General features: G+C 46.6%; 1 protein-coding gene across 1 annotated transcript in view; it reads left to right on the forward strand.

Annotated features, from left to right (window-relative positions):
• SNX30 (sorting nexin family member 30) overlaps positions 553-26,109 on the forward strand; it is a 127,003-nt gene continuing 101,446 nt past the window's right edge. The window contains exon 1 of the mRNA XM_003122081.6: positions 553-1,024. Within this exon, the coding sequence (XP_003122129.3) occupies positions 869-1,024 (156 nt within the window). The 5' untranslated portion in view covers positions 553-868. The remainder of the gene's footprint in view (positions 1,025-26,109) is intronic.

The following is a 26,109-nucleotide window of genomic DNA, read 5'->3' on the forward strand; positions in this document are numbered from 1 at the left end:
TACATAAACCCGGGTGACCCGCAGATGCAAAACCACGGGGATCTTGCATCGGAAGAAACCCCACACGCCTCCTCGAATTCTCTTCCAGGTTCCTTGCCCGATGTTCTCGATCCCCTGGGAGCCTCATAATCTTTTTACGCCATTCTTATAATATGCGTCGTAATATCTTCCATTTTGGATTATTTTAGAGGCCAGAAGATCCCCACTCCCGTGCGTGTCCTAAAGCCCCCAGCTCCAAGCGCGGCTGCCTCTGGGTGCACCAGTGATCGCGGTGGAACGGAACAAGATCCTCCAACGTCTTTCTCCACCCCTGATTTCCGTTAAATATCCGCTCCGGGGGTCTGCGCGCAGCCTGCAAGGGCCGGCCTCCCGGAGGCGAGCCTGGACTCTCGGAGGACAGCGGCGGAGGGCTCCCGGCGCACTTCCTGCGGGACGGCGGCCGGGGGCGGAGCTGCCCGCCTCCCCCCTCCCCCGTGCCCCTCCCTCCGCCCTCCTCTCCCCGCCCCCGCCCCCTCCCAGAGCGGCCGGGCGCCGCGGGGGCGGGGCCGCGAGCGGGCTGGGCGGCGTGGCGGTGCGGGCTGGGCTGGCGCCGGGGCCAAGGTGCGAGCGGACCCGCCACGGGCTCGGGAGCAGAGTCGGGGCGCGCGGCGCGGAGCTGGGTAGCACAGTTCAGCCGACCCAGCGCGGGCAGACAGGAGCCCGCGGGTGGCGGCGGCGGCGGCGGCGGCGGCGGCTTCCAGACCGGTTGGTGCTGGGCCTCCGACCGAGCCGCGGCCGAGCGGGGCCTTGGCCCGGGCGCTGGGGGAGCCCGCGGCGGCGGGCAGCAGGAGGAAGCGGCGGCGGCGGCGAGTCCCGAGCGGTGCGCGCCATGTCGGGCAGGCCCCCCAAGGCCCTGCCGTCCACGGGGCCCCACTCCCTGCGCGACATGCCGCACCCGCTGGCCGGCTCCAGCAGCGAGGAGGCCGTGGGCGGCGACAGCACGCCCAGTCCGGACCTGCTGATGGCCCGCAGCTTCGGCGACAAGGTAGGGCACGTGGGACTGGGAATCGTTTCGCTCCCTAGGGAGACGAGATACCTGGAGCACCACTGGGCACGGGCCGCGCCCACCCTGGCGCTCCTTTCCGGGGGCAGGCGTGCCCTCGCCCCAGAGCCTTGGGAAAATTATCTCTCTGCCGCCCCCGCGGGGTCGCAGCCGCAGGGGGAGCGGACAGAAGGGACGGAATTGCCCGGCTGTGACTGGTCGGGAGCGCCAGTGACAGCTGGTGGGGAGGGGTCCCGCCTGGCGGTTGTGGCCGGAGGCGTGGGTGCAGTACTAGGTCCTAGGTCCTGGGATGGGGTCTCGGATCCTCCGGACACATCCCTGAAAGCTGAGCTACCGTGTCACTTGTAGCTCCTCCAGTTTGCTGGGATTGCCAAGAAGCAAGAGTTAATGGTTTTCCGTGGTCTCACTGCCAGAGGCGTCTTACCCTCGTTCTGTCTTGTGGGGAGTGAGATCTTTGTTTAGGTTTGCTGTGTGCCCTGAGGAGTCACCTGACTCAGACCCCAGCTGGCTGCGGGAGGAGCGAGGAGCGTATCCCTGTGGTTTCCTATTTGGAGCTCCATCCACCTCTGCCGATCTCCCACACTGTTTAGGGTTTGGCAGAGGCTGGTTTTGTGTTTGATGGAAAGAAAGGTCGCCCTTTGACCTTCTTTGTGTAGAGAGAGGCTCTTGGTTTTCCTTAGAGCAGCATGACCCTCCCGCTGCCTTGAGAGACAGCAGAGTCCGGTGAGGGGTAAGGGGCGGCGTCCCCCCTCCCCCCGCAGAGTTGCTAGTTCAGCTGTGACCAGGACTTGAGCTGTGATTGTATCAGCGCCACTGTTGCCACTTAGTCACTAATTGCAGGAATTAGAATTGTTCTCAACCCCTGTGATCACGCTTGTCCCGTCCTAGTAAAATAGTTAAGTGGATTCCTCCTTGTCCCAAAATTAAATGGAATCAGGGAACCTAACTTTCTTTCCCTCTTAGATGGAAGGACATGTGGTACAGTAAAAATGAGTATGAGTGCATTGAGCAGTCAGAATAGCTGGAGATGTACCTTCCCCAGAGGGTTTGTGAAAGCAAAGAGTGCCGGGGCTGGGGATGGGGTAGGGGTCGGCAAAGCATTAGGAAAGAGACATCTTAAGCTAATGAAAGCAATGGATTGAACAGCTTGAGTTGTGTTTGGAAGGGCGCTCTTTGTATTTCTCTTTATTTTATAGAAGATTAGAGACCGTATGAAGGCTTATATCACTTGGAAATACCTTGCCCATGTTTGACATTCAATATGAAATTGACTGAATGACTGAATGAGTAATTTGATGCTTTTTTAAGGACAGAGAACTTGGTGCTACATGCATGTAGGAGGGGAACTGAAGTTAAACCTCCAATTTCTTTCTCAGGTTTGTGTAGGATAGTGAATTAATTATCTACTGCTGTATAACCAATTACTCCAGAACCTTGCGTCTGAAAATAGTACCTGTGGGTCAGAAATCTGGGAGCAGCTTAACTGAGTGGTTTTGACTCAGGTCTTTCATGAAGTTGCATTCACTGAAGACTGGATTGAGGGTGGATCAGCTCCCAAGCACACTGACTTGGCTGTGGGCAGGCCTTAGTTCCTCTTCATGGGGCTGCTTGATGTGGCAACTGGTTTCCCCTGGAGCAAGTGATCCAAGAGATGAAGAGACCCCAAGACTCAAGCCACAGTCTTGTATAAGCTCCTTTCAGAAGTGACATTCTTCTGCCATATTCTCTAGGTCACATTGACCATCATTGGTACAGCATGGGAAGAGGGTGTGGATATCAGGAGGTGGGGATTATTGGGGTCACATTGGAGGCTGGCTACAACCGATGGCTCTTTTTAAATAGCTGCTTAAGGATCCATTCTTGGAGGACATCTGATTCAGAAGTGTGGGCATTTTGCTACTAACTAATGGGAGGACACATACCCCCAAGATCTAGTTGGTGCACAGGAAGTCATGCCTAAGTCACATATCTTTGGCTTCCTTTACAGGGACAGTTCCATGAAAGAGAGTCTTTTTTTTTTTTTCCCCCCTCCATTCTTTTTATGGTTGTACCACAGCGTATGGAAGTTCTGGGCTAGGGATCCAATCCTAGCCTCAGCTATGATCCCAGCCACAGCTGTAGCCACTGGGCCAGGGCCCAAAGATATAACCCACACCTCTGCAACCACCTGAGCTGCTGCAGTTGAATTTTTTTTAAGGGCTGCACCTGTAGCATATGGACGTTCCAGGGTTAGGGGTGGAATCCGAACTGTAGCTGATGGCCTACACCACAGCCACAGCCACACCGGATCTGAGCCACACCTGCGACCTATGCCACAGCTTGCAGCAATGCCGGATCCTTAACCCACTGAGCCAGGCCAGGGATCGAACCTGCATCCTCATGGATGCTAGTCAGAATCTTAACCCACTGAGCCACGATGGGAACTCCTGCAGTTGGATTCTTAACCTGCTGTGCCACAGTGGGAACTCAGAATGAGATGGTCTTGAAGGCATTATTATTAATTATTGAATATTTAATAAGTCTCTTCAGAGCTGTGAGGAGCATCAAAATGACCTCACTCCCAAGGGCCCGGTTTATAGTAAGCCACTTTTCCTCAGAGGCTTATAGAGCAACATAATTTCTTTCTCCGACTGGGAGTAACACTCTCCTTGAATCTGGGCATATACGTATGTTCTTGTAACTCTGGAGAAATTTCTGCAGGGAGAAGCTAGCAAGTAAGAGGTGAATCAGAACCAGTAGACACGAGCCTTCCCTTTGCCCTGCTTTTCCCTTGGCCAGGAAGTCTGGGGACTGCTGGAGGGCAGGTCAGAGTACTGAGTGCCAGGGTCTGTCTTTGAAAAGAAACTTGTGTCTTTTTGCCTTTTTGGACATTGGGGTTTGTGATCCTGGACGCCTGATTGAGAGTCACTTCTAGGCCAGGCACATGGGGCTTTGACAGGCTGCTCCTCATGCAGGATTATTATACTATGCTGAGAGGAGTTGCTTTCTATGGGCCCAGGATGGTGCCATGAGCGGGAAAGCCTTGCATCTCAGTCAGCAGACACTTTTCCCTGGTCTCTGGGGGTGCTGGCAAGCAGGGAAGGACCAAATGGGATGGCCTCTCCAGCCACAACATCTAAAAATCATTCAAACCCTGGTGTGATGGGAAGGATATGTTTACCAAGGGTTGCTAGGAATTCCTTTGATGCCAGGTAAGCTCACCAGGCCTTCTAGCACTGCATTCTTCGTCTCCACCTGAAATGTAAATAAACCACTTGACCCATCTCTCTTTGTTACTTTCATCTGCAAACCACTCTGGGCTCGCTTCTCCCCTGACTCAGCCTCCAACTCCTGTGGACCTTCCAAAACCGAACACCCCAGCCCTCTCAAGCCCCAGCTGTGGCTGACACCCCTAGCCACATCCTCACCCTCTTTGCTGAACTCTTCCTGTCGCCTTCGGTCACTGCTTCCCCTGAAGTCTTCAAAATGGAGGTGTCTTTTCCTCCTAAGCGCCACTTGGGTCAGGTTCAGGCAATGGGGGTCAGTGTTCTGTCTCTCTGCTCCCTTTACAGACCAAGCACTACCCCTTGGGGGCCCGTGCCATTTTGTTGGCACACTCAGCATATATCTGAGAGCCTCCTACGAGCCAGACACAGTTCTATGAATTCGAAAAGAATCAATTACATGTAATTTTATGTAATGAATGCTGTGAAAGGAAGAAAAAGTAGGGGAGGGCGTTCAGGACCACTGGCTGTAGGGGGATTCGGGTAGCCCTTATCGACAACTTGAGATTTGAGCAGAGACTTGGAGGAGGTAGGGGGTCAGCTATTTGAGGAGTGTCCAGGTGGAGCAGTCAAAGCCGAGGCCTGAAGGCACCTGCCTGGTGTTGTCAGGGACGACCTTAGAAGCCAGGGTGGCTGGAGCAGAATGAGCAGTGGGGGCTCCTTGGCCAAGGGTAGAAAGAAGAGGGAGCCAGACATCTAGGCTGAACTTTGACCCTTACTTTGAGTGCCATTGCAGGGACTTGAGCAGCAGGAGGGCATGATTTTTTTTTTTGGTCATTTTTGGCCGCCCCGAGGCACGTGGTGCTCCCAGGCCAGGGATCAGATCGGAGCCACAGTCTCAACCTAAGCCACAGCTTCGTCAACGCTGGATCCCCAACCTGCTGTGCTAGGCCAGGGAACGAACCTGTGCCCCATCGGCTCTCAAGACGCTGCCAATCCTGTTGCGCCGCGGCGGGTGCTCTGGAGGGCATGATTTGACTTCTGTGCTGAAAGGATCGCACAGGCTATTGAATTGAGAATTCTTGGAGTTCCCGTCATGGCTCAGTGGAAGTGAAACTGACTAGCATCCATGAAGATGCAGGTTTGATCCCTGGCCTCGCTCAGTGAGTTAAGCATCCAGTGTTGCTGTGAGCTGTGGTGTAGGTGGCAGACGATGTTCCGATCTGGTGTAGCTGTGGTGTAGGTCAGTGGCTATGGCTCTGATTCGATTCGACCTCTAGCCTGGGAACCTCCATGTGCTGTGGGTGCAGCCCTAAATAGACAAAAAAAAAAAAAAAAAAAAAAAAAAAGGAAAAAGAATTCTTTATTTGACTACAGCACTGAATTAGGTTTCTTTTAGTCAAAAAGACATAAACCAAATGCAAACTGGCTGAAGAAAAGAAAAAAAAAAAAAATCTACTGGCTTATGTTGAAAAGCCCCAGGTATTTTGGTTTCCGGAATGGCTGGAAGTAGGTATTCAAAGGATGTTAGGAGTCTGTCGCTTTCCATCTCTTGGCTCTGCTTTCTTCTTTCTGTGTTAGCTTTATTCCCAAGCTGGTGAAGGGCTATATTCTACAAACCAGCTTTGCAACTGCAGCAGAAAGAGAGCACTTCTTTCCTGATAATTCCAGCAGAGGCTCTGGGCTCGTATCTCCTGGGCCTAAAGTGGGTCAGGTGCTGAAGCCAATCTCTGTAACTCTGATTGCCCAAGACCTGGAGCAGGTCTTTATCTTTAGAGGGTGGCGAAGGGGAGCTTTTGTATGTTTTAACTGGGATATGTAAATATATATGAAGTATATCAATGCATCTGTATTAATAGAATGTATCTACACAGTTTAAAGAATAATAAAAAGAACACGTCGGTTCCCACCCTCCCCCCTCTCCCACGACTCAGAATTAAGGCCTAGACTTTTACTAGTATTTGGGAAGCCCTCTCTGTGCCTGGGGAGGAAGGAGATGGTTTCTACAGCAAAATCAGGGTGCTTCTCCTCCTCCAAGGAGGGAATGAATGGACAAGTGATTGTTGTTTCACAAATGCCCATTACAGGAGTTCCCCTTGTGGCGCAGTGGAAACAAATCTGACTAGGAACCATGACGTTGTGGGTTCGATCCCTGGCCTTGCTCAGTGGGTTAAGGATCCGGCGTCGCTGTGGCTGTGCTGTAGGCTGTCGGCTAATAGCTCAGATTCGACCCCTAGCCTGGGGACCTCCATAGGTTGTGGGCGCCACCCTAAAAAGACAAAAACAAACGAAGCAAATGCCCATTACAGACCTCCCACTGCCTTTTTCTTCCCTGTCACTTTGTAACTTCCCTGCTTCTCTTACTCATAGGAATCTTTAAACCCCACCTTACTATCCTCTCAAGGTGTGCCTTCACCTCAGGGGACTCTGTCCAAATCTCTAAAACTAGAGATTTTAGATAGTTTCTTGACCTGCTATCTGGTCACCTTCACCTCTCCCCCTCCCTCAGCTCGGTTGCTCTCTCTCACAGCTACCCCCTCGCATTATATGTCATACCTAGAACTGCTTCTGCTCTGAACCAGTGCCTGCAGACAGCGTCTTGTCTTGGCTCGCCCTCCTCCCAGTCCGTGAGAACTGCCTGCCCCTGTCGCCCCATGGCCTGTAGCCGCCCGCCTGCTCTAGAGTCCGGGGCTCCCCTTGTCAGTTGCCACTGCCCTTTGTGCGGTTCCCGAGCGCTCCTCCTCGTGCGTCCCACCTGGATCATCCTGTTTGTTCCTGTCTTTTGCCAGCACCTCCGGTGCTGAGGTACCTGGAGAGTTGCTGCCAGTGTAAACTCACAGCTTCCAAGTACAGCTGGGGCCTCAGAGATGCTGGGCGCCCACCTTCTTTGTACAGACGCTCCCCTTCTGCACCGGGGCTCCTCTGAAGCTTTTCTCTGCCTCTCACACTTTCTAGCCTTCTCCCCCACCCTCCCTTTCTGCTAATGGCCTCGATTTCTACCTTAGAGAAGACAGAAGCCGCCCGAACTGCCTTCCACCAAACCACAACATGATCAGAATCTGTGGCCGTCCTTTCTTTGTCCCCGGTTGCGGTAGAAGATGTTTCTAAGGCCGATCCTGGACTATAGGGCCTGCCCACCCTGGCCTCTCAGAGACGTGGCCGTGTCCGTCAGCCTGCCTCACTCCCGTGGTTCCAGACTCCCTGTCCGCTGCCCCCCTTCTCCTCCATCTCCTGCCCTATTTTATGGCTCCTCTTCACAGCCAAATCTTTTGAAAGAAAGGTTTGCTCCTCTTGTCTCCACTTCCTAACCTCTGGCTTACTTCTCAGCTTGCTGCCTCCTGGGTCTGACTTCTTTACAATTCAGGGTCCCTCGTGACTTCCTTATTGCTAAATCCAGTGGATGCTTCACGTCCTTATCTGCCGTGACATCGTGATATCGAAGGAGGTAGCACTCGATCCCGTCGAGTTCCCCTGCTGGGAACACTCCTCAGTGGAATCTGTTTCAGAGGATGCACTTTGGAGCCAGGTTGTCTGGATTTGAATCCCAGCTCCACTACTTAAAGTCTTTGTAGCAGCAACTTATTTAACTTCTCAGAGCCTCGGTTTCCTCCTCTGTGGAAAGGGGATAACAGAGGTGCCTACGTTGCAAGGTCCATGTGCTACCCAGGGAGTTCATACCTTAGCGTATGATGCACAGTGAGCCTTTGATAGCTGTGAGGTGCTGGGGGTGGTGGCTGTTCCTCGATACCGTCCTCTCCACATCTTCATGTGAACATTTTTGCCTATTCTGTGTCAATTTCAGGATTGGTTGTGGTCCCGTCAGGAAATGAACGCCACTGTAGGTTTTTCAGATGGAGAGGCCATAAAATAGGGAATTAGTCGCAAAGGTGCTGGAGAACGTGTGAGGTCAAGCAGAGGTCAGGGAGGTAACCCAGAGGGGAGCAATGACAGGAAAGGGCAGTCACCCTCAAGGCGGGAGGGTCGACAGAGAAGGTTATGGTAGCAGAATCTAGTTCTGTGGGAAAGAGAACCACGCCAGGGCTGCTCAACAAGAGCAGGGACCACAAGGGGAGGGAGCCCTGGAGAGGAAGCAGGTGTAACCAGGGATGCTACCTGGATCCGAAAGGAGGGGATGGGGTCGGGGTGGGGGGGGGGGGGAAAGCCTGGCTTCTCACCTCCTCCTGCTTCTGGTCTTTCATCTGTATCGCCCATTGGCCCAAATAGCTTCCTTGGTGGACATGTGACCCTAGCAGAGCCAAACAGAGATTAGCTCCGATGGATACTGAGGGAAAGAATCTCTCTTTCTGTTAGACTGTGCGCCTTTGTTTCCTGTGACGTGGAGAGTGCCTGCCTAAGGATGAAGCCAGAGAGGAATGTGGAGCTGGTGAGGAACAAGGGGCCGGGCCCTGAAGATCACTTGAATCTAGGACCCAGTTGGGCCAGCTGTGCCTGAAGCTAGCACTGCTTCCCCGGCATCCTGGTTACAGCAGGTCACGGACTCCCTTTTGTTTACATGATTTTCAATTTGGTTTGTCACTTGAAACTTAAAAAAAAGAAAGATCAATACATAGACCTTAAAATGTGAAGTTTTACTTTGAATCATTGAGGAAGTTCCCGTTGTGGCTTAGTGGTAACCAGCCCTACTAGTCAAGAGGAAGTGGGTTCGATTCCTGGCCTCGCTCAGTGGGTTAAGGATCGGGTGTTACCGTGAGCTGTGGTGTCGGTTGCAGACGTGGCTCGGATCCTGAGCTGCTCTGGCTGTGGTGTAGGATGGCAGCTGTAGCTCCAATTAGACCCCTAGCCTGGGACCCTCCATATGCCGCGGGTTCGGCCCTAAAAAGCAAAAACAACAACAATAAAAAAAAGCAAAAAAAAAAAGAAAAGAAAAAATACTTTGGATCACTGAGAGGAGAGTGCTTAGTTCCTCTTGATCAGGGCCCCCCCCCGCCCCCAGCAGAATGTATTGTCTGCAGATCAGCTTTGGTGGTGGAGGTGTGTCTTCACTTGATCCTTGAAGCTTGAGGAGACTTTCAGGTGTGGGTGGGGACGGCATCGCGGGCCGAGGGAGCAGCTTGAGCAGAGCTCTTGAGATGGAAAATACCTGTGCCTGCTGGGGTTGCATTGAGTTGGGTCGTGCGTTGAGGGTGGAGAGGTTTTGAGAGTCTTGAGTTTGGGAATTATAGAGGAGGTAGGAAGACCGGTCAGGAGGAGGCTGAGACTGCTTTCAATGTTCTGATGTGGAAGTTAGCTTTTATTCTCTAGGCAGTAGCCAGCCCTAGAAGGTTTTTGACCAGGGGAATGTGTGATCAGTGCTTGGGATGGGGAGAGACTGGCAGTGAAAGAGGTAAGTTAAAAAGGTGTTAGCTTGGGAGTTCCTGTTGTGGCGCAGTGGAAACGAGTCCAACTAGGACTCATGAGGTTGCGGGTTCGATTCCTGGCCTTGCTCAGTGGGTTAAGGATCTGGCGTTGCCATGAGCTGTGGTGTAGGTTGCAGATGTGGCATGGATCTGGCGTGGCTGTGGCCTGCAGCTGTAGCTCCGATTTGACCCCTAGTCTGGGAATCTCCATATGCCTCAGGTGTGGCCCTAAAAAGCAAAAAAAAAAATAAAAAAATAAAAAAAGGTGTTAGCTTGGTTTAGGTTGGAGCTACTGCCTGGAGGAAGAAAGATTAGAAAATGTAAAGATGACTAGTTTTGGTATAGTGGAGGTGGCTGGTTTTCTAGTCCAGGAGACTGGTGCTGACTGGCGCCCCCACTGAGAGGGGGAGCAGTTTGGGAAGCAGGTGTGAGCAAGTGTGAGGATGGTGAGAATGCAGTTTGAAGTCAGGAGTCGGGACAGAGTGGGTTTGAACACTGCTGTTGAAAGCTCAAACTCTTCAACTTAGCACAAATGCTGCCTCCCAGAAGCTCTTCTTCATATATAAATGTGTCACCCAATAGATCGAAAGAGAGATGGGAGTGGAAGATGCAGAGGTTGAGGTCAGAATTTAAACAAAGTGGATATTAACAATTGAGTGAAAGGCAGCAGGTTGTAGCAGTTTGTAGTGAGAAGGGCGGTAGCTTGGGGGAAAACAGGGCTGAAGGAAGGTCTTTGGGATGGGAGAGAGTCAGGTGTTAATGGAGGGTACAGGGAAAAAGACCTGCTCCATGATACATGAGAGTCCGACAAAATAAGTACGTAGATAACAGCTTGGGAAGGTGCAGCGACTCATGTGCGAACCATTAGCTTTCCTTACTGGATGCTGTGGGGTCATATGCTGTCTCATGTTTGCCCTGCCTCTCAGAATTCCTTGAGTTGGCTGCCACAGAGCAGGGATCAGGAATTATTGTTGTTGTGTGTGAAGCAGAAGGGTGGTGGGAGGGAACTCATGGCCTGTTTGGGTAGCAGAGTGCAGTGCAGGCACTTTTCAAAATCTCTTGAGTGTCTCCTATGTGCCTGGCTCAGTGCTGGATGCGGGGAATACTGAGAAAGATAAAAAAGGTCTTTCTTTTGAGAGGGTCCTGGCCCAGTGCTAAAAAGAGGCCTATATCCAGGTGGTTGCAATAGAATGTGAACACTGCTAGATGGCTTCACCAGCTCTGTTGCCGTGGGCAAGTTTCTCAATCTTGTAATGCCTTCGTGTCTCCCTAGTTAGAGTTTGGATTATTTGGCAGTGGCGTTCTAAAGACTAAATTGTTTTTTTTTTTTAAAGTTTTGTTTGTACTGCCTATCACTCATAACAAAAGAGTTATATCCTTTGTTATATCCTTGTTCATTTCTATCAGTTTCTTCACTTTATGTATTTATTTTTTATAACTTTTTTTCTTGGGCTCCACCCGCGACATATGGAGGTTCCCAAGTGAGGGGTCTAATTGGAGCTGATACTGCCCGCCTACCCCAGATCCGAGCCACGTCTGTGACCTACGCCGTAGCTCACGGCAACACCAGATCCTTAACCCACTGAGCAAGGCCAGGGATGGAACCCGCAACCTCATGGTTCCTAGTTGGACTTGTTTTCGCTGCGCCACGATGGGAACTCCTAAATGATAATGGTGTCTGGCACAGAGTAAGTAAATGAAAATGCTAGGTGTTGTTACTGCCTTAGAAGCAACAACTGGGACCCCTGGGAGCCTGTACAGAATATAGGCCTTGGTTATCCCCGCCCTGGTGCGGGAGCTGGGGTCTTCAAACAGCGGCCCTTGTGAGTCATTGGCTGAGCGCTGCATGGACAGGGTGTTTGGGCATTAATCGCCAAGCACTTGCCAGCGCGCCCCATGGTGGGCGAAACAGGTTCAGCAACCGGGGGAAGCAGGCTGGTCAAGAAGTCAGGCCAGTGGGGACGGGACTGGTCAGCGAGCGGGGGTGTGGGGGGCACCGACAGCGTCTGGTACAGTTGTTATGGTGGTTAACTTAAAGGGAATGAGGTAAGTAATGACCTGCTCAGGAGCGTGGTGGCTTTTCCGAAGGAGCTGGAGAGTGCAGAAGTAGATGTTTGCAGATGGACAGAGGAAGGAAGGCCAAGTGAAGCAGAAGAAGCTGCGGGTGCTGAGACTGGGAGTGGCAGCTTGCAGGAGTGGCAGCGAGGGCTGAGCAGTGCAGCTGGGGAGGAGGGGAGTGGGCAGGTTGTGGTCGGGAATGGCAGGAAGTAAGGCCTTCATCCTCAGTGATTGGGAGGCCAGTGGTATTTTAAGCAGGGGAGGTGCAGGGCCCTGTTTGTGGCTTGAGAGGTCACTGTGAGTCCCTGGCTGGGAGGGGGTGAGAGGAGCCGAGAGGCAGGAGGTCCAGGGAGAAGGTATTGCTGCAGAAGGTTGGGGGAGGCAGTTTCAGTGGGGTTTTGACTCCTGGATTCGGAGGTGTACTGGTCAGGAGTTTTGTTTGCAAACAGTCGAAATCTAGCTCACACTACTTTAAGCAACACCCATAGGCACATACCATAAAATCCAGCTTTTAAAAACATACCACCTAGTGATTTTTAGCTTATTTACAAGGGTGTGCAACTGTCACCATTATCTAATTCAGAGTGTTTCCAGAATGTTCCTCCCAAAGACTCCTCACACTCATTAGCAAACACTCCATTTTCTTCACTCCCAATTCCTGCCAATCACTAATCTGCTTTCTTTCTCTATGAATTTGCCTATTCTGGATAGTTCATAAAAATGGAATCATAGAATACGTGGCCTTTTGTGACTAGCTTCTTTCACTTAGCAAATGTTTTTAAAGTTTATCTTTGTGTATCAGTACTCCATTCCTTTTTATGGGTGAATAATATTCCATGGTATGAATAGACTACATTTTGTTTGTCCGTTCATCAGTTGCTGGTCATTTGGGTTCTTTCTTAGATATATACAGTTGACCATGGACCAGTTCAAGGGTTGGGGTGCTTACCTCCAGCACAGTTGAAAATATGCAGATAATTTTATAGTCAGCACAGTTCTGAATCTGCAGTTTCAATCAATCTCATTGTGTAGCACCGGGCTATGTAGTTAGTGAAAAAAATCTGAGAATAAGTGGACCTGCACAAACCCACATTGTTCAAGATCTGCCCTATACTTAAAAAAAAAAAGAGACATGGAATACAGTTTATTGAATTTTCTACAAAAATTCTGCATTTGAGGTTAATGGTAATTTTAGACATGAATGTATAATAAGGTGGTTGTAAATATCCTGATTTTTTTTTTTTTTAACCACCTAGCCATTTTTAGGTATACAGTTTGGTAGCGTTAAGTACGTTGGTGTTGTTGTGAATCAGCTCTCCAAAGTTTTTCCTCTTGCAGAACTGAAACTATACCCATAAAATGACAACCCCCATTTTGTCCCTCCCCCCAGATCCTGGTAACCACTGTTCTGCTTTCTGTCTTTCTGAATTTGATAGCTCTGTTTAGATACCTCACAGAAGTAGACTCACAGTATTTTTTTTTCTGACTGGCTTATTTCACTTAGAATAATGTTCTCAAGGTTTAACCATGTTGTAGCGTGTAACAGGATATTCTAAGACTGAAAAATACTCTAGAACAGGCATGTACCACATTTTCTTTATCAAGTATCTATTGACAGACATTTGGTTTGCTTCTGCCGCTTGGCTGTCGTGAATATGCTGCAGTGGACATGGATGTACGAATCTCTCTCTCTGAGATCCTGTTTCAACTTTTTTGGTTATATAAACCCAAAAGTTTATATATAAAAACTGGAACATATGGTAATTTTTTTTTTTTTTTTTTTTGTCTTTTTGCCTTTTCTAGGGCCGCTCCCGCGGCATATGGAGATTCCCAGGCTAGGGGTCTGATCGGAGCTGTAGCTGCTGGCCAACGCCACAGCTCTCGGCAACACCAGATCTGAGCCGTGTCTGTGACCTACACCACAGCTCACGGCAACGCCGGATCCTTAACACACTGAGCAAGGCCAGGGATCGAACCTGCAACCAGATTATTTGATTTTTTTGTTGTTGAGTTTTTGGAGTTCTCTATATAGTCTGGATATTAACCCTTATCAGATCTATGATTTGCAAATGTTTTGTCCCTCTCCATAGGCTTCTTTTCAACTCTCTCAATTGTGTCCTTTGCATAAAAGTTTTAAAGTTTGATGCAGTCCCATTTGTCTGTTTTTGCTTCTGTTGCCTGTGTTTTTAGTGTCATAGCCAAGAAATCACTGCCAAGTCCCGTGTCATGAGGCTTTTCCCCCTATGTTTACTTCTAGAAGTTTTATAGTTTTGGGTCTTAGGTTTAGGTCTTTAACCCATTTTGACTTAATTTTTGTATGGGGTGTAAGATAAGGTCCAGTTTCATTTTTTTGCATGCGGATATCCAGTTTCTCCAGAACCACTTGCTGAAAAGACTGTCCTTTGCCCTCAGAGGGTATATATGCTTTTAAAGCTAGTTTCTTACTAGAATTGATAAATCACATTAACACTTGAAGTGCCAAGAGGAACTTCGGTGCACATGTTTGAGGGACTTCTCTGTAAGTGTGCTGTGTGAGGCATTATGTTCCTTGGCAATCAAGACTACATTTTGGAAATGACATTAGCCTGGGACAGGTCAGGTCTTACACGTTCCAGGAAAACGATGTCTTATTATAATTAGAATAAAAATGGTGGAATAGTTGTTTGATTGCAAAAATGGAAACCTAGACCTTCTTTTGGATTATTTAATTAGGACAGAGTTATGTTCTCTGGAACTGGGCTTGTCAGCTTGCTGCATCAGCATCTATGCTGAAAAAATGCAATTTAACAGCCTTTTTCTGCACTGTCTGGTCCAGTAAATCTTGCTTACTTCATGGCTTGCATCAGCACTTGTGAAAGACCCTTGGACTTTTTGGTCCTTTCTCAGAGATTCTTATGGGCCTCTCATGTGCTGTGCTCGAGGGGTAGACAGGTGAACAAAATGACCTGACCTTCTAAGCATCCAAGGTCCACGAGGGGCGACAGAGAAGGACAAGTGAGTGATTGCTGTGTAACATGATGATAGGGTAACTGCACGATGCCATGGAGGTAATCAGAGCGATTCATTAGCGTTAAAGAAATTTTAAAGGGAAGCACATTGGAAGGAGGTCTTAGGTTACCTCTCATAGGTAACCACTACATTTTGTCTTTTAAATTGATGGTTGGAGTTCCCATCGTGGCACAGTGGAAACGAATCTGACCAGAAACCATGACATTATGGGTTCAATCCCTGGCCTCACTCAGTGGGTGAAGGATCTGAAGTTGCCATGAGCTGTGGTGTAGGCCGGCAACTGTAGCTCTGATTCAACCCCCTAGCCTGGGAACCTCCAAAAGCCACTAGTGCAGCCCTAAAAAGCAAAAAAAAAAAAAAAAAAAAAAAGCAAAAAAAGAAAAAAATGATCAATGTTTGGATTTCTGTGAGTATTTGAATAATTGTTTTCTGGCCTGATGACAATAGCAAATTCTTTACTACTTTAAGCCCTTTAGCTTTTACTACGTGTATGTTCATGCAGTGAGTCATCTTTACCAGTGAATATCCCAGATTGACCCTGTAATTTGTGGTGCCTGGTGCAAAACTGAAATTCTTTTTTTAAAAGTCAATTTTATTGGAGTATAGCTGACTTAGAAAGTTGTGTTAGTTTCAGGCGTACAGCAAAGTAAATCAGTTATACCTACCCATCTATCTGTTCCTTTTCAGATTCTTATAGGTTATTACACAGTATTGAGTAGATTCCCCCGTGCTATCCAGTAGGTCCTTGTTACCCATCTAGTTTATATATAGTAGTGTGTCTATGTCAGTCCCAACCCCCTAATTGATCCCTCTTATCCCACATTTCCCCTTTAGTTACCATGACTTTGGTTTCAAAATCTGAGTCTGTTTCTGTTTTGTAAGTTCTTCTGTATCATTTTTTGTTAAATTACACATATTACTGATCTCATATGGTGTTTGCCTTCCACTGTCGAACTTAGTGTGAAAATCTCTAGGTCCCTGCGTGTTGCCGCAAATGGCATTATTTCATTCTTTTTTTTATGGGTGAGTGATAGTCCATGGTATATATGTACTGCATTTTCTTTATCCAGTCCTCTGTCAGTGGACATTTAGGTTGCTTCCGTGTCTTGGCTATTGTAAATAATGAAAATTAAAATTCTTATCCCCTTGCTAAAAATTGTTAAGAATTTCAAGGGAGCAAGAGCAGAGGAGTAAACCCGGCATGGAACCCTTCTGAGCATGGGATCCCCGTGAAGCTGGCCCTGGGCGTATCCTTTGGAGGTACTGGTTTCCAGATCTTGTTAAAAATCACCTCTTACTCATCTCAGTGTTCTGGGTCTGGACTGTTGCCTTTCCGTGGGTCAGCTTGCAGTGAGTCGGGGTACCCAGGTCTTGCTTCTCTAATCTGGGTTGACTGTGGGACTTGCCTGGAATAGTCCATCCGTTGCAACATTCTGGCATCTAGAAAAACCTAACACGGTCTCCTCTATGCCCAGCCTTTCATGTTTAACATGTGCTTTGGCCTGTTTTTCATTTCCCTAACTTGCTTCTCTTCTGATCTCTTCCCCACCGAAGGTGTCCAGCGTATGGTCCCTCATTTATGCTTCCCCTTCAGCCAGAGATAATAGTAACACGTGTTTGTGATCTCTGTGCCCTTTAGAGAGCACTTCCTTTGATGAACCCCATCATCTCGGGGCACTCCCCTAGGGTGTAGTTGCTGTCTCCTTCCCCTTTGTCAGCTGGGGAAATGTAGGCTTTGAAAGGTAAAGTAACATGTTCAAGGTCACAGAGCTAGAAGAGAGTGGGGCTGAGATTTGAACCTGAGTCTCTCCAACGTTAGAGCCCACTGCTTTCCCTGCCACTGCTACAAACTGTATCCTTTTCCACCCCCCACCCCCCCGCGTTTTTGAGTGCTTACACACATTAGACACTGTTGGTGGCACATCTTAAAGCACAGTTTCAGGCCCAGGGAAATGAAACCAACCCTTTCTGAATCTGAGCCGGTGTCTCTTCCCTCATCTCAGTTTCTGGCTCTTTGAGCCTCTTCCTGCTCACCGCAGTCTCCCTTGTTGGAGAGGCTTTCCAAGGCTCCCTGCCTTCTGCCTGCTCGCTCTCCTGTCACAGCCAGGCTCTTTGGATGCTTGGTCCTCGGGCACTGCTGCCATCTGCCTCGCCATCTGCCTCCTCTTGCCTCCGCATCCAGCCCCGTGGGCCCAGGGCTGCCTCTACCACTCACAGCTCCTGGAGAACTGCAGAGGCCGTTTTACAGCAGTAGCATCCAGGCCTTTAGAGCTGCAGAGGGCTTGGGGGTCACTCCCTCCAAGACCCTCTTTTTTCAGTTGAGAAAACCGAGACCCAGAGAGAGAAGCGATTTGTGAGACCAGCTAGTTCATGGCGGAGCTGAGGCGAGGACCCAGGTTTCCAGATCTCCGGTTCAGTGCTCATGTCCCCGAACTAGCGTCATTCACCAGCCTCCCCTCAGCTCCCCCGACCCCCACCCCATTTGCTTTGTTCTCGGGGTCTTACTCTGTTCATCCCCTATGCCCAGCACATAGCAGATGCTTAATAAATATTCACTGAGTGAATGGATTCTCTCCTCTCTTGGCCCTTCCCTGGCCTGTTCCTGCTTCTTTGGCTCCTCTCTTTCCTTCTAAGCTCTGACTGTGAGCCCATACAGCCGTGGCTCCTGCCCTTTGCTGCTTCCTTTTATACTGTCTCTGGATGGACTTGACCACTGTGGCTGGGCTTAGAGAGCCTGTGTCTTCGTTTCTAGCTTCAAACCCACCTTTCCAAGTGTTTCTGTGATTCTTGTTTTTAGCACCTTACAATCACTCTGTGGCGAGAGTATTTAAAACCATACCTTTCTTCCCCTCTCCTTTTAAATATCCCATGTTTGTATATAACATCACTGTTATTTAATGTCTCTTTTCATTTCCATTGTCGTTGTGAATTTCCTAATCAAGATGTGTGGTTATTTAACTGGTTTTCCCTACTTTTATCCAGTCGGGTCCCTCCGCCCCAATTGAATTTATTCTGAACACTGTAGCCAGAATGCACCTTCCTGAAATACTACCCTGTATATGTCATTTGCCTCTTTGGAGACCTGCAGTGACTTCCCAGTGCTTGCACACTAGTAGTCTGAGTCCCTAGCCTGCCTTCTGTGATCAGGTGCCTCTACCTCTCTGATCCTCTCCTGGACAGTCATGTCCCTGCCAAAGGATTTCACCCCCAAGCAGCCTGGCATGTTGTGTGAGTTCTTACTTGCCTACCTCTGTTGAGCTTGTGTCCTCTGTTGTGTCTCTGTTGCTGTAGACCTTTCAAAGTGTGGTCCATGGACCAGCGGCCTTGGTATCATCTGGGAACTTGTTGGAAATACAGAATCTCAGGCCTAATTCCAGACCTACTGAATCAGATTCTGTACTGTGATGTGATTTCTAGGTCATTTGTATGCACATTAAAAATAAACACTCAGAGTTCCCTGGTAGCCTTAGTGGTTAAGGATCTGGCATTGTCATTGCTGTGGCTCAGGTTCAATCCCTGGCCCAGGAGTTTCTGCATACCTTGGATATATGCAAAAAACGAAACAAAAAACAAAAAACAAAACCAAACAACACCTCTCCCCCCCGTAACAGCAAAATACAACACTAGGGAAACACTATTTTAAAACAAGATTATTTGGCTTAGCTAAGCACTCACATTTTCTGAGGACCTATTAAAAAAGGCTAATACCATAAGGTTTTTCCAGGTAATTCTAAGGTGCAGCCAAGTTGAGATCAATTGCCATGGAAGAATTCTTTGACTCATCCAGAGGGAATGTGCCATCAGACTTGTATGTCTCCTACTCTGTGCTGTAAACTCCTTGAGGGCAAGGGCTCTATCTCACCTGCTTAGGGTTCTAATATCAGTGCACAAACAAAGCCTAGGATGGGGTGAATATTTGTTGACTCAATGGACACGTGCTCATGGGTATTTGCTGCGATATTATTATTATTATTATTATTATTATTGCATTTTTAAGGGCTGCGCCTGCGGCATATGGACATTCCCAGGCTAGGGGTCATATTGGAGCTGTAGCCACTGGCCTGTGCCACAGACACAGCAATGCAGGATCTGAGCTATGTCTGTGACCTATACCGCAGCTCATGGCAATGCTGGATCCTTAACCCACTGAGCGAGGCCAGGGATCGAACCCGTCCTCATGGATACTAGTTAGGTTTGTTATCACTGAGCCACAACGGGAACTCCCTTCAGTATTATTTTTAATGGCAGAAGAGTTTGCTGTACAGTAGAAAACTGACAAAACACTGTAAACCAACTATAATGGAAAAAATAAAAATAAAAAAAAAGATGAGGATCCTAAATATCCATCGGTAGGGGTTGCTAGTTTTGTAAACTGTGGTAATTTTTAAAATGTGTTAAAAAGTATGTATTGACACACGCTTGACACACACATGCATATATTATATGCAATAATGGCAAAAAATAGTAAAAAGGTAGAGAACGTCCAGTTTGCTGTCATTTGCACGAGTGGGAGAGCATAGGTGTGCATGTGTACACTTGCCTTGGAAGGATGCACCGTTTCATAACTTTCTGACCCTTGAGAGTGTAGTCTTCCCTCCTGGGAGGCTCTCTGACCAAGTTTGAAAGAGCCCTTCTCTTCTCTTCCTGACTTGGCCAGTGCTGGGTGATATTGATTAAAAAGCAAGCAAGCAAACAAACAAACAAACAAAACAGCTTGACTGACCAACCCCTGACTAACTCCAGTCGTATTTCAAATAGACAAACAAGAAAAATGGGGCTCTCGCTGGTCGGCCTGTGGGATGGGATGTCTTGTCCCTGCCTGAAAACTGCGCCAGACCACTTCGAACTTCAGAGGGTCCAGTTAAGCTGTTAACTGCGGGGACAGGAGACACAGTGGTCTTCGGGTCGTTTTTAATCTGTTCTCATCAACTACAGGTCAGTGTTGGCTCAGAGTGAACTTTTCCCCTTTTCCCCAGCTGGTCAGTCAGTTTGTTGAACAGTCCGTCTTTTTTCTTCCTCTGTGTTAAGAAATTTCTTTTCTTTCCTGCTTCCAGCTGCCGGGGAGGGGCAGGACCTTCCCTCGTTTGACCAGTTGTCCAGCCTTTGTCAGACCCTCATCCCACGCTCTTGCCTCCGCCCTTCCTGACCGCGAGGGCCGCCCTGGGCCTCGTCTGTCCCCATGAAAGGGAACAAGGCGCTCTCAGCCCAGTGACATCAGCACTTCTCCCCGCCAGTTTCCCTGATCGCAGTCCTCGTCCTGGTGAGGGGTTCTGGGCTCCACTGCAGCTTCCTAGAGGGGCAGCCAACTTTCAGACAAGTGGAAATGGAAGGCATGGTACTAGGAGGTGGTTCTGTGAGGGGTGAGACTAACACCGCTTTCTAAGACAGTGCATTTGGGTTGACTCGACTCTTTGGATATGACAAAATTCCCCTCCCCAGGTGTACTGGGAAGCTTGTAGGTGTCTGTAGGGCTTTTTGAGTAACCTGGGAAGTATTTCATAGAGTATTTTAGACTGGACTGTTTAGACTTTCAGAGTGAATGAGATCCACGTTTGGGGCTCACCTGTGCATCTATAGATTTCTAGGCGTGTCTCAACTGCCATGGCTTAAACAAAACGGTGACATCACTACTTTCAGTCTGACTCTGAAGAAGACACTAGCCACTATTTTTTTGTTTTTCTCAAATCATTCTTCTCTTGGACATGTGAGCGGCAAAGGGTAACCTTGACTAAAGACAGATCACAAGGTTCCAAGGTGATAAGTTGTAGAAGGCATTTTTGCATTCTCTGTAAAACAGTTTTGATATCACACAGGTGAATATGTTTTTAGGTGTTGATCTTGGCAGGTTTGCTACTTGTTTAAAAAAAATAAGGACCTTGTCCATTTTGAACTTTCTTCAGTGAAACTGACAGTAAAGTCTTGCTGTTGATTTATTCATGAACCAAAGGAAATTTCATCTATCTATAGGTTTCTGATGTTGCAATGAATGGGCAGAGAGGATCTATTCATCACCAGAGGCAGCGTTGCCAATAGCAGAATGAATAAAGTTTGTTTGCTATCTCTGGTTCCAGATCAAGGAAGTACACTGTGTAAAGCAGTTTAGAACTGTTACATTAGAGAGATTAGAGTAACTTTGTGGGTTTGAAGCAGACCCAGTTGAGTAGAAAAAAAAAAAAAAAAAAAAGGAGACTTTAGAATCAGCGAAGAGAGTCCTAATACAGTCACTTAGTGGCTGGGAAGTCACTTACCTACCCTGAACCTCTGTTAACCTGTCAGTACAATGGAAATTATAATAGCACCCACTTCAAAGGGTTGTCCTTAATGGGCTTATGTATAGTAGGCCCCAAAAGTTGTTTTCATAACTGATTCTCCTGACTAATTTGAACACCATATTTTAGATGGCTGCGAAGAAGATTCCTCGTTTTTGAGAGTACTGTGGGTAGGCCAGGTACATCACGCGGTGTGTTAAAATTCAGAAAGTGGCAGGTGAAAGAAAGGAAAAATGCTTTCTAGAGTATAGCAAGGTTGTATGTACAGTGAAGGTTTTTTTTTTCCCCTTTGGTAATACTGAACAGAAAAAGTAAGTGGAAACAGACCCAGTTCTGCAGAAAAGAGTGCATAAATTGTGGGAAAGAAAAGCTTGAATCAGCTCCAGGCTTATTTTCTATAGTTGAAGACGGAATTTTAGATAGCTTTAACAAATAAACAGCCCACAATAAATATCCCGCAATCATGTTATATTTACATTACCATTGATCTGATTATTACCATGATTTGATCATGGTAGATAATTTCCCTTCCTCTGAGTTTCATTTTATTTAAATAAGAGGGAATTACTCTTGGCTCATTCAACATGATGCTTAAAAAGCAAAGGAAGAATTTTTCTGATATGTGAGCTCTATACCTTGAGAAGAAGAGTTTATCTCACCTGGCAAGAAAATAGAATTCCCTCCCAAGGGAAATAGATGAGAGGAACCAGACTTAATCAGGAAGCTCATATTCCATTCATTTATTCATCAAATATTTATCAAGTGCCCAGCACTGTCTTAGGTGCTTCTAGCCAAGTCCCCTTTGGACAGAACATTGCATTAGGGGGCTTTTCAGGTTCCTGTTTCTCTTCCTCTTCCCCAAGATTAAAAGATAAAATTCTTGAATAAAAGTTGTTGTTCTTTGCAGTTCCTTATTGCCAGTATATTGGGAAACTATTTATTTTTATAATTTTATCATGCATTTAGCCACCTTACTGAATCCCTAACATGTTTTGAATCATTTTTCAGCTATTTTTCTACTTAGGAATCCAAGAGAATCATGTATGTTGCAACTCAGTGCTTCTTTTCAAAATATGTATATTTTTTCATTTTATTGCATTGGCTGGGACCTATGGAAATTCTTTTTTTGTTTGTTTGGGTTTTTTTTTTTTTGTTTGTTTCTTGGGCCGCTTCCGAGGCATATGGAGGTTCCCAGGCTAGGGGTCGAATCGGAGCTGTAGCCGCTGGCCTACACCACCACCACAGCAATGCCAGATCCAAGCGGCGTCTGCAACCTACACCACAGCTCACGGCAAGACTGGATCCTTAACCTACTGAGCAAGGCCAGGGATTGAACCTGCAGCCTCATGGTTCCTACTCGGATTCGTTCACCACTGAGCCACTACAGGAACTCCTGGAAATTCTTAAATAGGGTGTTCTTATCTCATTCCTTGTTGAAGGGAATGTATTGAATAGTTTATAAGTGATATGTTTGCTGTTGTTTTATCAAGTTAAGAAAGAGTTTTTTTTTTGGTGGCTTACTCATTAAAAAAAAAAATTTAGGAATAGAATTCAGATTTAATGAAATGCCTTCTTGGAGTTCCCTGGTGGCTCAGCAGGTTAATAAGGATCCTGCATTGTCACTGCTGTGGTATCCCTGGCCTGGGAACTAACGTGTATTGTGGGTTTGGCCAAAAAAAAAAAAAGGCTTCTTAGCATCTGTGGAAATGGATGGTCACTTAGTTTTTATACATTAACCTTTTAATATAATTCCTTAATATTGAACCATACTTAGCCTATATCCTACTTAGTCTTAGGTTTAGTTTGCTAATGTTTTATGTGGAATTTTAATTTTATTCTTTATATTCTATTCACTGTGCTCTCTTTTTTCCTCCTCTCCTTTTCTCCATTTCCTGACTCTGGTTATATTGATCAAATGAACTTTGTTCAATTTTATTTTCTTCTAAGTTCTATTTCCTGTTTCTGTTTGACTGATGTTTATAATTTTCTACTGTAGGCAAGATTTAATTAGTACCTGTGACTTTCTCCAGCACAAGGAGAGACCTGGGGCTTGCCTTTACTTCCCCTTCTTGGTTTTAGTGAAATTATTCTGATCTTGAGTTCCTGACTGTGATCAATTTTTTTAAATTAATGCCCCTTTTATTTTATGAATTCTTTTTTTTTTTGATTGTTGAGTCAAACTTCACAGTAACGTCCACCTCCTTTACACCAGTGTCTTCCTTTGAACAGACCTTTATTCTGATTTATTTTTCAGTGTGCTATATTCTGTCTATGAGTTAAGGAAAAAACACAATCACTCTGGATGGTATGCATTATATAACAGCACCTGGTTGGTATATAGCATTCTTTTCTTGTCTGGGTGGTAGTTTGGCTGACTTTTCCCCTTGAGACATGTTTAGAGATTGTTCCATTGCCTTCTTTTCCACTTGAAAAACATTTTTAAAAGGTTAGGCATTCCCATCATGGCGCAGTAGAAACGAATCTGACTAGGAACCATTAGGTTGCGGGTTCGATCCCTGGCCTCTCTCAGTGGGTTAAGGATCTGGTGTTGCCATGGGCTGTGGTGTAGGTCGAAGACACGGCTCAGATCCTGCATTGCTGTGGCTCTGGTGTCGGCTGGCAGTTGTAGTTCCGATTCGACCCCTAGCCTGGAAACCTCCATATGCCAAGGGTGCCGCCCTAAAAAAAAAAATTTAAAGAAGGTTAACGCATTTTTAAGAATTAACTTCTTGGGGTGTAATTTATAAAAAATAACTGTGTCATTTTTAAAGTGTGTGATTCAGTGAATTTTGGCAGTTGTACATGCCTGTGAAACCACGTCACAATCATGATACAGAGCATCACCTACCAAAGTTTTCTCACGCGCCTTGGTAGTTCATACTTTCTGCCACCTTTGTTTGGCCCTGGCAACTACTGATCTGCTTTCTGTTGCTATATTAGTTTTCATTTTTTAGAATTTTGTGTAATTGGAATTGTAGAACATGAAGTACTCTTTTATGTCTGGCTTCTTTCACTCAACATGATGACTTTTATCCATTTTATTGCCCTGTACATAGTTCTTTTTTTAAAAAAATTACTGAATAGTGTTCCACTGAATGAATATCCCACCATTTGTTTGGCTGTTCACTTATTAAGGAACATGTAGATTGATTGTTTCCAGCTTTGGGCTATTACAAATTAAGCTGCTGCACTGAAGAAAGAAGAGCAAACTAAACTTCAAAAAGCAGAAGGAAGGGAATAAACATTAGAGTGGAAGTGAATAGAATAGAGAATAGAAAAACAATAGAGAAAATAAGCAGAACCAAAATTTGGTTCTTTGAAAAAAATCAACAAAATTTATAGACATTTAGTTGAATTGACCAAGATAAAGAGAAGATTTGAGTGACTAAAATCAGAAATGAAAGAGTAGATATTACTGACTTTATAGGAATAAAAAAAGGTTATAAAGGAATACTGTGAAAAATTATATGCTAATAATTTGTATGACAGGTGGAATGGACAAATTCTTAGACACCGATAAAGCTGCAGTCAACATTCAAAGTTTTGGGGTGACGTGTTTTCATTTCTCTCCAGTAAGTATCTAATAATGGAGTGGCAGTGCCCAAGATAGTACTTCCACATTTTTTTTTGTTTGTTTGGCCACACCTGTGGCATATGGAAGTTCCTGGGCCAGGGATCAAATCCAAGCCACAGCTGCAGCAATGCCAGATCCTTAACCCACCATGTTGGGCTAGGGATTGAACTTGCACCTCTGCAGTGACCCAAGTTGCTGCGGTTGGATTCTTAACCCACTGTGCCACAGCGGGAACTCCATTGCTTCCACCTCTTTGCCAAGACTTGGTACTGTTTAATCTAGAATTGAGTCAAATGTGTAGTAGCATCTCATCATGATTTTAATTTGGTTTTAGGTGATTACTAATGATGTTGAACCTATTTTCACATGTTGATTGGCCAGTTGTATCTTTTGTGAAGTATCTTCAAATCTTTTGCCTGTTTTTATTGGGTTATTTTTCTTAGAGACATATACGTACCTGTATAGTTATTGAATATAATATATATTGAATTATTTACATCTTCTTCTTCTTCTTCTTTTTTTTTTTTTTTTTGTCTTTTTGCCTTATCTAGGGCCGTTCCCTCGGCATATGGAGATTCCCAGGCTAGGGGTCCGGAGCTGTAGCCACCGGCCTACGCCACAGCCACAGCAGCACCAGATCCAAGCCGCGTCTGCAACCCACACCACAGCTCACGGCAATGCTGGATCCTTAACCCACTGAGCAAGGCCAGGGATCGAACCCACAACCTCATGGTTCCTAGTTGGATTTGTTAACCACTGTGCCATGATGGGAACTCATACATATTATTCTTTTAAAAAAATCACCTTATTGAAGTATTATGATTGTCGTACAAAAAGCTGTATTCTTTTTTTGTCTTTTTGCCATTTCTTGGGCCGCTCCGGCGGCATATGGAGGTTCCCAGGCTAGGGGTCGAATAGGAGCTGTAGCTGTCAGCCAAAGCCAGAGCCACAGCAACGCGGGATCCAAGCCGCGTCTGCGACCTACACCACAGCTCATGGCAATGCCGGATCGTTAACCAGATCGATAACCCACTGAGCAAGGGCAGGGATCGAACCCTCAACCTCATGGTTCCTAGTCAGATTTGTTAACCAGGAATGCCTGTATGTTTTTAGTGTATATGGCTTGCTGAGTTTGGAGATAACTATATACCTGTGAAACCATCACCACAATCTATGCCTTAAATGTTATTCGTCACCCCAAAAGTTTCCTCCCACCGTCTTTATCATCATCGTGATCATCATTATTAGTGATAGGATCTGTCCTCTTAGCAAATACGTAAGTTTATAATATGGTATTGTTAACTATGGACTTTGCTGTTCATTAGATCTCTAGGACTTAATCATTTTGCATAATTGAAACTTTGTACCTTTGAGTAATACCATTCCCTCCCCCCCCCCGGCAATCACCGTTCCACTCTTTGCGTCTATGAAATGGGCTGTTTTTGATTCCTCATGTGAGTGGTATCGCGTGGTATTTGTCCTTCTATATCTGACTTATTTCCCTTAGCAGAATGTACTCCAGGGTTTATATATGTTGTAGCAAATGGCAGAATTTCCTGTTTTAAGGCTAAAATAACATTGCATTGTATGTATATGC

This window comes from Sus scrofa, chromosome 1 (genome assembly GCF_000003025.6).
Source record: "Sus scrofa isolate TJ Tabasco breed Duroc chromosome 1, Sscrofa11.1, whole genome shotgun sequence".
Classification (NCBI taxonomy): Eukaryota; Metazoa; Chordata; class Mammalia; order Artiodactyla; family Suidae; genus Sus; species Sus scrofa.